General features: G+C 41.2%; 1 protein-coding gene across 1 annotated transcript in view; it reads left to right on the forward strand.

The window, feature by feature from the left end:
• The window catches only part of URGCP (upregulator of cell proliferation), an 82079-nt gene that overhangs the window by 9578 nt on the left and 56333 nt on the right, over positions 1 to 16168 (forward strand). Inside the window, exon 1 of the mRNA XM_056812024.1 lies at positions 11370 to 11885. Within this exon, the coding sequence (XP_056668002.1) occupies positions 11752 to 11885 (134 nt within the window). The 5' untranslated portion in view covers positions 11370 to 11751. Of the gene's footprint in view, positions 11886 to 16168 lie in introns of the transcript that reaches the window.

The raw sequence follows: 16168 nt of genomic DNA on the forward strand, positions 1-16168 counted from the left end.
TTAGGTCGCAAAACAAACTTCAATTCTGATTGCTATGCAAAATAAAGGCCTGAAGGCATCTGCTTTATAATGAACATAACACCCCCTGCCCCGCCTGCCCCCCAACATGCCACATGAACAGTTACTGAATGACAGCTCTTAAATGCTATGAGAGTTAATCGTTTATTAGGCTTTATTTTAACACTCTAGGAAGTTTGCAGCCATCAGCAATTCAGGGCAGTTTCAGGTGCATTTCGGAACTCAGGAACCTCTGCAGAGCTGTAAATGTGGAGAACCTTGTAGGTAAAATACATGCATACTTCTGATGGCACGTGTGATGGAATTTCTCTAAAATGAAACTCATTGGTTTCATTTTCAGCCAACAGCCCCGGACCACTCAGCATGGCTTTCCTTGTTGAGATGTTAAAGGGTGCTCCCTTTTCCCAATAAATCCTACAGTGGCCTAATTTAAGAATTCACAATCACACCTTTGCATTTCCAAACAGACTTACTGAGTTTAATCACTTACTTACCATGCATTTACTAGAGGCAGTGTGTTATGGAGGGAAGGTCTGCCTTGAAGCCAGAGAGACATGAACCCAAATATCAATTCTACCGATCTGCGTGACCCCAAAAAGTCCTTTAATCTCTCTGTGTTCTCACCAGCTCTCTGAGACTACACTTTGCAGAGATCCTACATCATAGAGTCCTTGACCTCAAAGGGCTTATGGTCTAACAGTAGAGACGACGTTCACAAATATAGATTTAAACAAAACATGTGCAAAGCAGATTAAAAGTTCAGGCACAGGAGCAGTCAGGTGGCTCAGTAGATTGAAAGCCAGGTCTAAAGACAGGAGGTTCTGGGTTCAAATTTGACCTCAGAAACTTCCTAGACATGTGACCCAGGGCAAGTCACTTAACCCCAATTGCCTAGCCTTTACCATTCTTCTGCCTTGGAACCAAAACACAGTTTTGGAAGCAGATTTGGGAGAAAGGCAGAAAGTGGCATTCGAGCTGAGTGAAGAAAACCAGGAAATTCAAGATATCAAATGGGGTTATGTATAAAGCACTTTGCAAACCTTAAAAATGCTGTATAAATGCTAGTGATGATGCTGAGACATGGGACCGGCTCAGGCAGAGAAGGAATGGATTGGGGGGGTACAGAACAAGACACAGATTATTGGGCCAGACTAAAACTAGTCCATTTTGCTTGATGATGCATATTAGTTACAAGATATGGTTGTTACTGGCTAAGAAGGGAGTTTTGTGGGGTGTGGGATAAAGGATAGTAATAGTGACTTTAAAAAAAGAAGAAAAAGTTCAATACCCGATGAAGGTAATTAGCCTACTTTAAGCCTAGAGGAACTACAATGGCCCCTTGGATACACGTAGTTCCTTCTTCAGCTGCTTTAGGAAGATTATGAGACAGAAAGTCAAGTACAATCACAGTTATTCTGAGCCTTTATGAAGAAAATTCCCAACATCTAGGTAGAAGTTGTGCTCTCTGCCTTAATATCCAGAAATTAATATTAATAAATTTCTCTGTCTCTTTCTCATTAACTTTGGTCCCATTGAGGTTGAGGCAGAATTCAGCTTATCAGAAGCTTTTGGATAAAGAAAGCTCAGGGCATAGTACTGCATTAGTTGGTAACTGGGAGAGGAAGTTGGGAAAAGAGCAAACTTTTTTTAGAACTTTCCTGCTTCGAAGAGGAGGTCAATTTTCTACTCTCAGATACCTGAAGGGCTGATGACGCTCTGCAGTGGTAGTTCCCTTCTCTGCCACAGATCAGTTCATCCTTGTCTTTTTCTTCCCAAAGGTTTGCCCCTGAGTTTCCAGTTCTTTCCAGTTCAGCTTTCGATATGTGTCTCCACTCCTTCCTCTCCAGAACTGGGCCACCTCAAGCTTTCTCTTTGGTTTTGAACTCAGTCCTCCTCAGTCAGAGCAGACGTCTTGATTTCAATCAAGAAGGATTCCCACCTAACCAAGGAGACTACTTTCAAGTGGAGCAAGACAATAATAATCGAGGGTATGCAGAGTGGAATTCTGGGGAGGTTTGTACCCCCAGAAATCCCTCTAATGAGCAGGCAGGAGACTTGATAAGATGCTGGCAGAGAAAAGCTGCTTTATTTGGAGAAAACAGCAGACAGCAGGGAAAGGGGAAGGAGAGGAAAAGGGCTTCTGCTCATACAAGCCACTTGCCCTCCTCTATAAAAATGAGTTAGAGAAAGAAATGGCAAACCACTCTAGTATTTTTGCCAAGAAAACCCAAAAATCCCAAATGGAGTCACAAAAGAACTGGACATGACTGAAAACAACCAAGAAGACAAAAAGGGGTCACCGAAAAGTAGGCTAGTGTTGATAGCATGCTATTGAAACTTCAATATTCTTTTTAAAATATTAAGCAGTGCTTGATAGATTCACTGTCTCATATGCATTCTTCCTTTTTCCCCTTCTTAGTATATGCAAATGTTTGATAATGACTGTCAAGTTGTTCATAAGAAGTTATTTTTTTTAATTTCCCAATTACATGTTATAACAATTTTCAAAATACCTTTTCTTAAACTATAAGATCCAAAATTATCTCCCTTCCTCCCTTCTCTCCCCCCGCCTTGAGATCATAAGCAATTTGATCTGGGATGTACATGTAGGATCATGCAAAAGGTATTTCCATACTCATCATTGTTGTGACAGAATATTCGAAGAAAATCACAACCCCCAAATTAAGACACAAATAAAGTAAAGTGAAAAGTCATATACTTTGATCTGCATTCTGACTCCAGCAGTTCTTTCTCTGGAGATTGGTAGCATTCTTTGTCAAAAGTCCTTCAGAATTCTCCTGGATTTTATTACTGAGAATAGATAAATCTTTCACAGTTGATCATTGTACAATGATGTTATTACTGTGTACAGTGATCTCCTGGTACACTTACTTCACTCTGCCTCAGTTCATGTAGGTCTTTCTAGTTTCTTCTGAAATCATCCTGCTCCTCATTCCTTCTAGCACAATAGATATACATCACCATCATGCACCACAATTTGTGTAGCCATTCCCCAATTAATGGGCATCTCCTCAATTTCTAGTTATTTGCCACCACAAAAAGAGCTCCTATAAATATTTTTGAACACATGGGTCCTTTTCCCCTATTCGTTTATCTCTTTGGGGTATAGACCTAGTAGTGGTATTACTGGATCAAAAAGGATACAGAGTTTTATGGCCCTTTGGTCATGGTACTGTTGGCCAACACCCTCCTCAGGAGGGATCTCAGAGGGGATTGTATAATTGCCATAAAACTTAAAAAATCTTTTGGGAAAGAAACATTTCAGGAAAGAGAGCTTGATGACTGAATCTAGAAGATGAATTATTTGAAGAAGTCACCATAAAGATGCCCAAAGAAAATCTCCACAGCATCAGAAGATCCAGCACAAACTCTGGAGTATAACTGATTGAACACAAGTTTGAATGTAAACTTTTATGCCACAGGGGATTGCCCCCTTAATTGGCTTATTGTCAATTTGCCTAGTAAACATTGGTTTGCTCTCTATATATCTATCTCTCTATCTCTTTTATTTATTTCCCTCTTATCTCTAACTATTGAATATTGTATGCACTTTTAGCTAGAAGATCTTTAGCGATACAAGATAGTTGTGTAAAATGATTCACTGGGGAGACTAGTCTCCCAGAGAATCACAGGAGATATTGTGAAAGGAAATTCTTGGTTCTCTTTGTCTATTCTGAGTTTGCACTTGTGAAAAGGGAGTCCTTTGTTCTCTTTGCCTAGTTGGAGTTAACAATTTGGAATAACAATAACTTAAGTACCCTTACTTAGTACCTTACTAGACTGAAGACAGGATTAACTCTCTTTTGTCTACTTTTGAATTAATCAACAAAAGCGAATACACCCCTTCTTAACTCTAAAGTAAAGGAAGTCCACAAACTCTTACTCCTGGGAGGAGAGTTAACACCTTTAGAGGTGAGAAGCCAGCAAGATACTTGGAAGACCTCCATCCCTTTTTCTAACTCAATCAGTCAGAAATTTGTGAATTTTTTTAAGAGTTCACACCCTCAGAAACTATAAACTTTTTGGATGAGAAATTGACCTTCAGAGGCCTTTGATAAGAGTTGCCACCTTTGGAGGATGAGAGGTGTGACAATTTTGGAAACTGTGATTGGCCTCTGTGAAGAGGGGAAAGGATAGGAAACCACCATAAGAGCCACAAAATCCTTGGGCTGAGGCAGTCTGGTGAAGTTGAGTCTCGTGGAGAGTGTCTCCTGAAGATAGTCTTGGAGGAAACTTCATTGGAGACTACAGTGTGGATCATGACTTCAACTTAGAGTCTGACTCATGGACTACTTCATTGGGTAAGTGAAAAGGCTGACTCCCTTCCTAGTTTTCTAAGAGACTAGCTTCCATCTTGGAGGAGGCCCTGTGGTTACTCACTACTGGCCCTCCTGGCTAAGGACTAGTATAGGTATTTTCTCTAACCTCTTTCACATTTCTCTACTTTATTGTTTCCCCTCTGTTTTGGTAAATGAACTTCTGACTTGAGATATAATAATTTCTACATTATTTCATATAATTTAAGTCCAACCATTACATTTAACCTTTACAGTTCCAAATGTCCTTCCAGAATGGTTAGATCAATTCACAACTCCACCAATAATGCATTAATGTTCCAATTTTGCCACATTCCCTCCAACATTTATCATTTTACTGGCACAGCCAATCTGATAGGTATGAGATGGTACTTCAGAGTTGTTTTATTTTGCATTCCTCTAATCAATAGTGATTTAAAACATTTTTTCATGATTGTTGATAGCTTTGATTTCATCTGAAAACTATTTGTTCATATCCTTTGACCATTTGTCAAGTGGGGAATGATTTATATTCTTATAAATTTGACTCAATTCTCTATAGAGTTGAGAAATGAGACCTTTATCAGAGAAATTTGCTGTAAATTCTCCCCCACCCCCCACCAATTTTTCCTTTCCCTTTTAATAAATAAACAATTTTAAACAGAGTCAAGGGGAAAGTAGGAAGATAGTGAGAAAACTGGCCAGTTTCATGTAGAAAAGTCTTATTGGGATTTGGGGGAACTAAAAGTGTACAGGCCAAGTAGAGCTAAAAACTAGATGAAACCACATTTGATATGGTAGCTCAAGGAGCCTTCCTCCAATTCCTTTTTCTCTTTGGTCCTCTTTACACCACAAGATTAGACCCAGAAGATACTTTCGAGATCACCAGTCCAACTCTCTCATGTTATATATGAAGAAACTGAGATTCTGAGGGAAAAATGACTTTCCCAGAGTTACATAGGTAGCAAGTAGCTCAGCTGGGATTCAAACCCAGGTCCTCTGGTTCTAAAGATCCATAGTTCTTCCCATGAGGAGTTGCTGTTTCTTTGATGGCACTTGTGTTTAGGGACTGGCTGGAAGTGTTCTGTACTCCTGAGTATCTTGGGCTGATTTCAATGGTCTTCCCAGTGATTTGAAAGAGAAGGGGGAGTTGAATTTTAAACCCAGCTTTCCTCAGCTATTATTAAGTAAGTCTTTACAGTCTCTCTCAAGAACTCAACTGACCTTGTCTATGTTTTCATGTTTCTCCCCTCTGTTACTTATTCATTCCTCCCCCACCCTCATTTCACTCTAATTATAAAACTTTCCAGCTATATGACCCATGGTTATATATTAATGGTTACTTAATTGAATTTTACAATTAATAACCACTTTTTTGTTCAGGTTGGGATAACAATATTATCAATGATAACAAAGACTTGTATTTAAGTAATAATTTATTGTTTATAATGTCTCAAGGGGAGATGACTTCTAAAAAAAAATTCCCCAAGTGACCAAAACCCTTAAAGCCCTCACCTTTCCCCACCAAATTGCCAATGGAATAAGAATCTAGACTTCTTACTGTGGAATTCAAGTTCTTCCACAATCTGCTACAACCCTACCATTTCAGCTTCCTCTCTTCTTACTACTCTTCACCATAGTGTAGCCAAACTGGACTAATTGTTGTTTGACATAATCTATTTTTCCCATCTTCTTGCCTTTGCTAGTGCCATCACCTATACCTGGAGTTCCTTCTCCCCCAACATTATCTGTTAACACCTTCCCCATCCCTCCAGAGTCAACTTAGATGCCAACTTTCCCATGAAATGTTCACTGAATCCCTTCTTCCCTCCTCCCTTTCTTGGCACCTCACATAAAACTTTGTCTCTTGTGCTTTTATCATGCTCTGTTTTGTATTATATTAATTCCTTATTTATGCATCTCCTTTATATAGGGCCCTTTGGGCCTACTAAAATTTTGATTTGGGAGTAACTGGCATTCTTTAATTTGCAATCATATAGCATCACTGGAAGAATGTTCAGTCAGTCCATTGACAAGCATTTATTGAAGGATGGCTTATGGAATTGAAAGGATGGGCCTTTGTTTCATAGAGCAGTTGGGGATCATTAAAAAGTATTAAACTACTTCCCCAAATCAGTATGCCCCTTGTCCTATTGCTCCGATTGAATTCCGAGCCCTCTTCATTGTCTATTCTGCAGTTTCTCACTAAATTCTGATGGACCAACTCATTGGGCTTTTCATCTAATATATAGTGTATTATATACAGTGTAAACAATAGACATTCTTCATCCACTTGTTTTTTCTTGTGTATATTGTTATTTCATATTTCATGATTGTAGATATTGTTAAGGCAAACTAGTGTTTCAAGGCTTGGTGAAATTAATACAATGATGTATGAAAATGGAAGCATTGAGGACCTTGCCAGCATTTATTGAACCTAACCTCAGTTACCTTTGGCCCTCTCACTGGTGATCAAGTATTTTGGGGTCAGTAATAATAATAATGACGGACTGTATGTTCCATGTAGGCAGAGGCTGTATTTTAACCTCAGCTTTGTATCTCCCCCAGCACCTAACTGCATTCCCTACAGGCAGCAGGCGCTCCATAAAGGTTTCTTAAATTAAACCTGACATCCCTGACATCAACACACAGTTAGGAAGAATGAATTCTTCTCTTCACTTGCCCTCTGGTGTCCCAACTTGGGAATTACAGAATAACCAAACAAATTGAACGGGCTGCTGACTTCCATTCTGATGTTTCATTGTGACATGAAGGTAACCCAGGATTCTCAAGGGCTGTGTGTGTTGGCAGAGGGCAGCTCTAGCTGGCCCTAGCTACCTGGGAAGACTTCACGTGTGGACTCTACGGCAGACAGTGGGTTTGGTATCAGAGGATGAGCCTAGCTAAGGGCTCCCGGGTCAGTTAGCTAAAGCAGATTGATTGCAGACTTCCTACTAAAATGAATCATGGATTGTTTAAAGTAAAGGGCATGATGGTCACTCACAAAATAGATGCTCTTTATGGGTCCAAGGCTATGCCCACTGGGTATGAACACAGAGCCCACCTGCCCTTGCCGGAATGATACCGAGTCACAGGACTTCAGAACAGAAAAGTGAAGAGATCACCCAGTCCAGCCCTCTCCTTGTGCAGATGGGGAAAACTGAGACTCGGAGACAGGGGAAGTGACTTCAGGTATAGTAATGTTCAGGACTCTCTATTTTAAAATCTTTTTATTGACATCTTTTGATTTTGTTTCACTTACATTTCTGAAATTTCTCTTTCCCTCTTCCTCTCTCCAGTGAGGAGATCCTTTATAAATATATATGTATGCATACATATATATGTACATATATATGTATGTATGTATATAGGGGGCAGCTAGGTGGCTTAGTGAAGAGCCAAGTCTAGAGGCAGAAGTCATGGGTTCAAATCTAACCTCGGACATTTCCTAGCTATGTGACCCTAGGCAAATCATTTAACTCTGTGCCTAGCCCTCAGTGCTCCTCCGCCTTGGAATTGATACTCAGTATTAATTCAAAGATGGAAATTAAGAGTTTAATATATCTATCTATAAGTTCATTTAAAAAAGGTAACTGGGGGGCAGCTGGGTAGCTCAGTGGATCGAGAGTCAGGCCTAGAGATGGGAGTTCCTAGGTTCAAATCTGGCCTCAGACACTTCCCAGCTGTGTGACCCTGGGCAAGTCACTTAACCCCCATTGCCTAGCCCTTACCACTCTTCTGCCTTGGAACCAATACACAGTATTGATTCCAAGATGGAAGGTAAGGGTTTAAAAAAAAAAAGGTAACTGATCCATCAGCCAAGTTTGACTTTCATATTTAGTGTTCCATACCCATAATCCCCACCTCCTCAGAGAGGGGACAGAGGCATGTTTTCGTATCTCTTGTATCTCTTTCTTTATGCTTTCAAAAGTGCCTCCACTTGTGCTAGAGAAACAGTAATGCATAATATAAACAGCCACACATAGAAGGGCTCAGGCCCTGCTCTGCCATTAACAGGGATGTGGCCTTGGGTAAACTACTTCTCTGTTTCTTCATCTGTAAAATAAGGACCACAGAAGCTTTGATTCAGAATGGAAAAAATCATTGAATGTAGCCTAGTCCAACCTCCTAATTTTACAGGTGAGGAAAATGAGGTCTCAAAAGGATAAATGACTTGCCTAAGGAGATGCATGTAGTGAGTGAGAAAGGCAGAATTTGAGCCCAAGTCCATTGACTCTATGTTCAGTGCTCTCTCCATTGTATGATACTGCTTCTCAAGGGGTTAACAATAAGATTTTTAGGCTTTCTTTCACCTCTGAAATAATAGCAATAGTAATAGCAATTAAAAACATACAGTGCTTTAAATTTTACAAAGTACTTTGAATTCATTATCTCTTTTGAACCTCAAGACCCAAGCCTGTAAAATAACTACTATTACAGATTATAGTGATGAATAAGAGATAAAGTTACATAACCACCATCATGTGTCTGAAGAAGGATTTGAACCCACGTCTTCCTGACTCCACTTTCTGACAATCCACTGGGTTTTAAAGGGACAGAGAGAAAGGAGATTGAAATCGGGTTTCAGAGGCAAGCCGGTGAACGCAGGCTCTGATTTTTCCACTTTTAAGCTGGGGATGAGGTTAATACTATTTCTCTTCAGATTCACAGTTATAAGCACTGCCCATCACTTACCCCATGGCCATCAATAACTATCTCAATAGGGGAGGGTGGACAAAAGGAACAGTCCTGGAGCTTTGTAGATGTCCCAAATTTCCAAAATGAGATCTTTGGGGAACCGAAGGAACAAAACCTCAGAAACTCCAACTTGTACCCCAGATCTCCATTAGGAATAGTCTCCCATGTGGGGACACTGAAACAGGGTCTGGAGAGAAAGCCAGCAAAGGTTTCCAGGACTTGCGTTAACCCATACCCAAAATAAATCTCCACTTTAACCACGTGTCTGACATTTGTTAAGCACCTACCATGTGCCAGGCACTATGCTAAGCACTGGGGATACAGTGAAGGTTAAAAAAACAATAACAAAAAGTCATAAGGGAATTAAACAAATTCACATTGGGGCTCCACCACTGATACCACCTGTATTAGTCCTCCAGTAAGGGATTTAACTTTCGTGGGCATTTGTTTGCTCATGCATTAGAGAAGACAGTTGTACATTCTGGGAGCCAGGGATCTTGAAGTCCAGGGTCAGAACACCCATCACCCCCCACATCGTACCTCCCACAGCTCACCCCGAAGATCCTTAGTGGAGAGAGAGTCCAACCCCCTGATATTTCCTGTTTGGATCACTTCTACATGACAGAATAGGCATAGAAGAAGAAGAAAAAAAGGAAACTAGGGCTTGAGAGTGGAAAGAGCCGTTTTCATGATGCAAGATGAGCTGGGCATCTGTGTTCTGCTGACTCTCTGTGGCTTAGAGGGAACAGTGGGTCCTTAGAGGACTCTGCCCATGGAGCCTGAGGTTTGGTAGATCCCACAAGAAAAGTTGCAAGGGCTAGAAGCCAATCTAAGGTAGTAGCTGCACTCTAAGCATCCTTGGGGAAACCAACAAGCCTTCTCCAATATGAATCATCTAGAACCCAAGACCTCAGTAGGCTTTTGTGCCTCAATGACAATATATTAGAAGCATTGACAGATACTAACAACAGTCCAATTGGATACAACAGAGACTTACTAGATACCTATTTTGTTCAAGGCACTGGGGACACAATCAAAATGAAAAACAGTCCCTTCTTTCAAGTGCTTGTAGTATGGGGGAGGGAGAAGACAACACGTGATGGATTGCATGCATGCAATATATATTGTATATTTGAGGCAGCAAGATGACAATAGATAGAATCTGGAGACTGGAAAGACTTGAATTCAAACCCAGCCTCAGATAATTTACTAGCTGTATGATCCTGGACAAGTCACTTAATCTCTATTTGCCTTAGTTCCCTCATCTATAAAATGGGAGTAATAATATCACCTACCTCCCAAGATTATTATGAGGGCCATAATGAGATCATATTTGTAAAGCACACTTTACAAGCTATAAATCACTCTCTGTTCACTAAAAAATAGGGGAAGCCAAAAAAGTTTCCTAGAGAAGTTGGCACATGAGCTGAGCCTTGAAGAAAACTGGAATTGTTAGAAGCAGAGGTTAGAGGTTAGTTAGAGCAAGCATTCTAAGGGAATGGTGGAGGATGGAACAGTAAAGACATGGAGATGGGGATGGAATGCCAAATTCTGAGAAGAGCACTGAGCATCACCTCTAACATATTGTGCAGGGGGGGGGGGTTTAATATGTAATAATTCTGGATTGAAGACTGATTGTGCAGGACTTTCAATGCTGAAGAGTTTGTAGCTTTTCTTCTAGGCAAGAACAAGCTTCCGAATGTTCTGATGGAAGGGGAAATGACTAGTTCAGATTTTGTTTTAGAAAGTTTGTTTGGTTTGGAAATTGAGGGGATGCTCATCGATTCGGTAGATGATTGTGATGGAATACTATTGTTTTAGAAGAAATGATGAGCAGGAGGATGTCAGAAAAACCTAGGAAGACTTACTTGAACTGATGCAGAGTGAAGTGAATAGATCCAGGAGAAAACCTACACAGTAACAGTAATACTATGCAATGAACAATGGTGAATGACTTAGCAATACAGTGATCCAAGACAATTCCAAAAGACTTGTAATAGAAAATTAGTAAAGAAAAAATAGTGAATAATAGGAAAATGCTATCCATCTCCAGAAAGAATTGATGGAATCCGAATACAGAGCCAAGCATATTTTTTCTTAACCTATTTTCTGTTTTCTTTTACAACATAGCTAACATGGAAATGTTTTACATAACTTCACATGTATAATCTATATCAAATTGCTTGCTTTCTCAAGAAGGGGAGAGGAGGGAATTTGGAATACAAAATTTTTAAAGATGAATGTTAAGTTTTTTATGTGTAATTGAGAAAACAAAAGGAAAAAGGGTTTTTTGGGGGGAACTAAGTTTGAAGGATGGGTTGGTGAGGGGGAGAGTCCAATTAGAAAGCTATTGCAATAGTCTAGCTAAGAAGTGATAAGGACCTGAACTAGGGTCATGTGAGCAGGGAGTAGGGGATGGAGATGACAGTAGAAATGGAATCAACAAGACTTGGCGATTTGAACCCAATAGGTGAAGGAGAAGGATGAGTTGAGGACCATGCTAAGCTTGCAAACTGGATGGCTGTTGTTGATTATGGTGGTGGTCTTCACTGAAAGAAGGAAGTTTAGTGGGAGTAGATAATGAGTTCCATTTTGGACATTGGCATGTTGAGTTTGAAGCACTTATTGAAATCCCCAGGTGGAGAGAGAGGTTCAGCGATAGTCAGTTGGTATTGTAGGACTGAATGAACCTCAGGAGGGAGACTAAGGCTGGATACTCATGGGAGCTGATGAGATCACAAAGAGAGAGGGTACAGAGCGAGAAGAGACGACAGCTTGGGGGACACCCACAGTAAAGGGGCAGGAGATGGAGGATGAAGCAGCAAAGGAGACTGAGGAGGAGTGGCCAGACAGGTAGGAGGACAATCAAGAGAAAGCAGGGTCAAAGAAAACCAGTGGGAGAGCACATCTGGCAGAGGGTGGGTGACCATAAGCATTTCAAGTCAACATGCACATATTAAGTGCTTTCTGTATGCTGAGCATTTGTGTTGAAAACTGAAGAGGGGAAAATATGGATGAATACTGGGCAAAGGCTATTGGTGGTAACTTTGGAGAAAGAGCAATTTCAGGGGAATGGAGAGATCAGAAGAGGTTGAGATAAGAATGGGAGGAAATGGTAACAAAGAGGGGAACGTCTCTTCCTAAGATTTTTGATGGTGAAAGGGAAGAGAGAAGAAGGTAAGGGATGGTAAAGTCAAGTTGACACCTTTTAAAGAATATTTGCAAGCAATGGAGAATGCTTTGGGGTCAGAAGATATAAGTTCGAATCACATCTCTGCTAATTACTGCCTGTGTGACTTAATCTCCTTGGGTCTCCTCTACTATAAAATGAGGGAGTTGTATCAAATGGTTTAAGATCCCTCGATCCAGCATCTTGATTTAGAAGCCTGAGGCACTTTTGGTGGAGTTTTGGAGTTGGAAACCCCATGTTTGAATCTTGGTGCCACCTGCGACAATAGATAAGTCTTTGAGCTTCAATTCTTTCTTATCTGTAAAATGGCAATCATAACACTGTAGTACCTACCTCAAAGGACCATTGTTAGATAATGCCTCTTTATCTTTCCCTCCAAATCTGGAGCCCTTCCCAACTTCCCTATCACAGGTTTACAACCTAGGTGACATCCTAGACTCTTCAGGCTCTCTCTCTCCCTGCCCCCCTCTATAGCCAATCTGTTGCCAAGGCCTGTTGGTTTCACTTTTGTCTCATCTCTCCTACATACCCCTTCACCTCTCTGATACTGCCCACCACCCTGGTACAAGCCCTTATCACCTCACTCTTAGACTACTATAATAACCAATGGGTCTACCTACCTTGAGTCTCTCCCCTCTCCAGTCCATCCACCCACTAAGATCTCAACTTAATTTTCCTAAAGCTCAGATCTGACCATATCCTACCACTCCCTCCCCTACCCCCAATTCAATAAACTCTAGTAGTAGCTCCCTATAACTTCCAGGGTCAAATATGAACTCTCATTCATTTGGTTTCCATGGCCTGGTCCCTTCAGACTATTCCACCCTTCCTCCCCACCACAGACTGCCTGCCATTCAGGGAACGATGTAGACTCCAGGCATTTTCATTGACTGTCCCCCTCATGCCTGGAATGCTTTCCTTCCTCATCTCCTGGCTTCCTTCAAGATGCAGCTAAAAACCTCACCTTCTACAGGAAGCCTTTCTTCATCTTCCTTAATTCTAGTGCCTTCCCTCTATTATTTATATGTAACTTGGCCTGTCTGTTGCTCTCTTACACAGTTGTTTGCACATTGTCTCTCCATTAGATTGTGAGCTCCTTCAGAGTAGAGCCTGCCTTTTGCCCTTCTTTATATCTCTCTATTTTATATCTGACACATAGTAGGCACCTAATAACCCTCAGAGAGCCATAGAAGACTCCAGACTTATCATATTATCCCAGGCACTTGCACTTCTCCTCATAAGGGAAATGAACTTGGAGATACTAGAGAAATGACCCTCAGACCCGCACTGGTGTCCAAATAACTCATGGTTGTATGGAAACACAAGTCAAGCTTTTGCTACTCCCTGGCTCAGTATTTGAAGGGGCACTTTTGATGTTCCTCAACAAACTCTAGAAAAATGGAGCTCAGGATCTCCCACCAATCACTGTGGTCCCTCTATCTAGGGACCACATGTGTGAAAGTGAGTACATCTGCAAGATGGAGCCCAACGACTCTTGACCCTTTCCAAACATTCTCAGCTGCCGCCATCTCTCAAGCCTTAGAAGGCTTGGCCCCACTTGTTTGTTCACCTCTGGGACTAAGGTGAAACAGCCACTGTTCCCTGCAGGGCTACATGGAATTCCTGTAGAGAACCAAATCTGATTTCAGGTCTTTGATCTCTAGTCTTTCTGGGTCTACCCACCACCTCTCCCCTCCCCCCCCAAAAGTCTCACACTTCCCAGTGACCCTTGGCAAGTCACTTGACACCCATTGCCCAGCCCTTGCCACTCTTTTGCCTTGGAACCAATACACAGTATTGATTCCAAGATGGAAGATAAGGATTTTAAAAATGTCATAATTGTTTCTCCCTCCCTCCATCCCTCCCTCTGTCCTTCCTTCCTTCCTCCCCCTCTCTCTCCTTTCTCTTTGTCCTTTTCTCTCTTCTCTCCCTTCTCTCTTTTTCTCACCTCCCTCTTTTTCTCTTTTCTTTCCATTTCTCTCTTCTCTCTCTCTCTGCTTTCTTTTCTTACCTTTCCTCTTCTCTTCTCTCTGTCACTATCTCTAACACTGTCTCTGTCTCTCCATCTGTCTCTTTCCCCAGTGCTAAGGAGGTATCTCCTTTCCCCAAGCAGCCCAATAAATTCACCTCCAATCACTTATTCTCAGTGAGATGTGACTATGCCAATAAGTACCTAGGCTTGGGAGAGGTCCTTAAACCTCTCTCTCATTGAGATTTTCAATGGATATCTCTATACCCTCCATAGAAAGGAATACTTCAAGCCTCAAGGTCTTACTTCCCAGGAAATTCATCAGGTTGACTAGCTTCCCTGAAAGCAACTAGATAGCCTTGTGGATAGAATCCTGGAGTTTAAGTCAAGAAAACCCAAGTTCAAGTCCAGCCTCAGATGTCTATTAGCTATGTTAGTGATCCTAGGCAAATAATTTAACTTCTCTCAGACTCACTTCCTTATTTGTGAAATGGGAACAAAAATGTCACATCTTACAGGGTTGTTGTAAGATGATATTTCAAATGAGATATAATATATGTGATGGTTTTAAAAACTTTAGAATGCTATTTAAATATGTGATAGTAGTAGTCATGGTGGTGGTGGTAGTAGTAGAGGGTAGTAGTGGTGGTAGTAGTAGTAGTAGTAGTGATAGTGGTGGTGGTGGTGGTAGTAGTTGTAGTAGTAGTAGTAGTAGTAGTAATAGTAATAGTAGTAGTAGTAGTAGTAGTAGTAGCAGTAGTGTAGTGGTAAGTGGTAGTGGTAGAGCAGGAGTAGCAGCAATAGTTATATGCACCTGAGTTTCCCCATCTATAAAACAGGAACAGTAATAGCCTCTTTCTCCCTGAGGATCTAGTAAGAGAGTAGATATAAAGTGCTATTTAAGTGTTTTATCATCAATAAATAGGAATGCCCTCCCCTCTCTAAAAGGATGACCATTCCGATGTCCTTAGGAACTTGTAATGGGCAAATGAGCTCAAATTCATTAGAAAATGGCACTTCCTTCGAATTTCCATGGACCTGTGACATCATTCTAGTAGAACATAAACTCCTTGAGGGCAAAGATTGTCTTACTTTGGGATCTGTGCTCCCAGTGCCTCCATATATGCGAATGGAAACTCTGAAAATGGCAGCCTTTGCTCTTGACCAGCAGGGGTCACTGCTGCGTATGTTCTAGAGAGCCACAGCTCAAGGAAGCTCCTAAGGTCCCAAATGGGATGCCCCTTCTTCCGGTCTTATTGGAGGACAGTAGACAAGAGCTGGAATGGACCTCATAGGTTATTGAGCCCTTCTCCCTCATTTTCTTTTCTTTTTCAAACCCTTCCCTCTTAAAATAGATAATAAAGTAGTATGAGTTCCAAGGCAGAAGGTCAGTAAGGGCTAGGCAGTTAGAGTCAAATGACTTGCCCAAAGTCACAAAGTATCTGAGGCTAGATTTAAACCCAAGACCTCCTTTCTCCAGGCCTGGATTTCTAACCACTGAGCAACCCTGAAGCTCCCCTTCATTTTCAGAAGAAGAAACTGAGGCCCAGAGAGAGGGGAAGTGACTTGTCCCAAGGTTACCTAGATAGAAAGTAGGAGAATTACTTCTATCCAAAACCTTCATCAACTCTGTGCAGCTGCTTGGTTTGGTATCATTTCCCTTTCTATTACACTGGAAGCTTCATCAGAATTGATGGGACAGTGTGGTACAATGGAAAGAATCCTCAATGTGGGTTTGAATCCCCTTTGGGATTCTTGCTGCTGGTGTGGTCTTGGGCAGGCCACTTCAATCTCTCAGTTTCTCCTTTCTAAAACAAGAGGTTGAAGCTGACTGGTCTGAGAGGTCCAATTCCAAATCTATGGTGTCTTTATTGTGACAATTTAATGTTTACATCCACATCAATGAGTAGGCAGTCAATTAGCATTTACTGAGTGACTGTTGTATGGCAGGCACTGTGCTAAGTACTGGGGGGATAC

Source organism: Monodelphis domestica, chromosome 1, assembly GCF_027887165.1.
Source record: "Monodelphis domestica isolate mMonDom1 chromosome 1, mMonDom1.pri, whole genome shotgun sequence".
In the NCBI taxonomy this organism is placed as follows: domain Eukaryota; kingdom Metazoa; phylum Chordata; class Mammalia; order Didelphimorphia; family Didelphidae; genus Monodelphis; species Monodelphis domestica.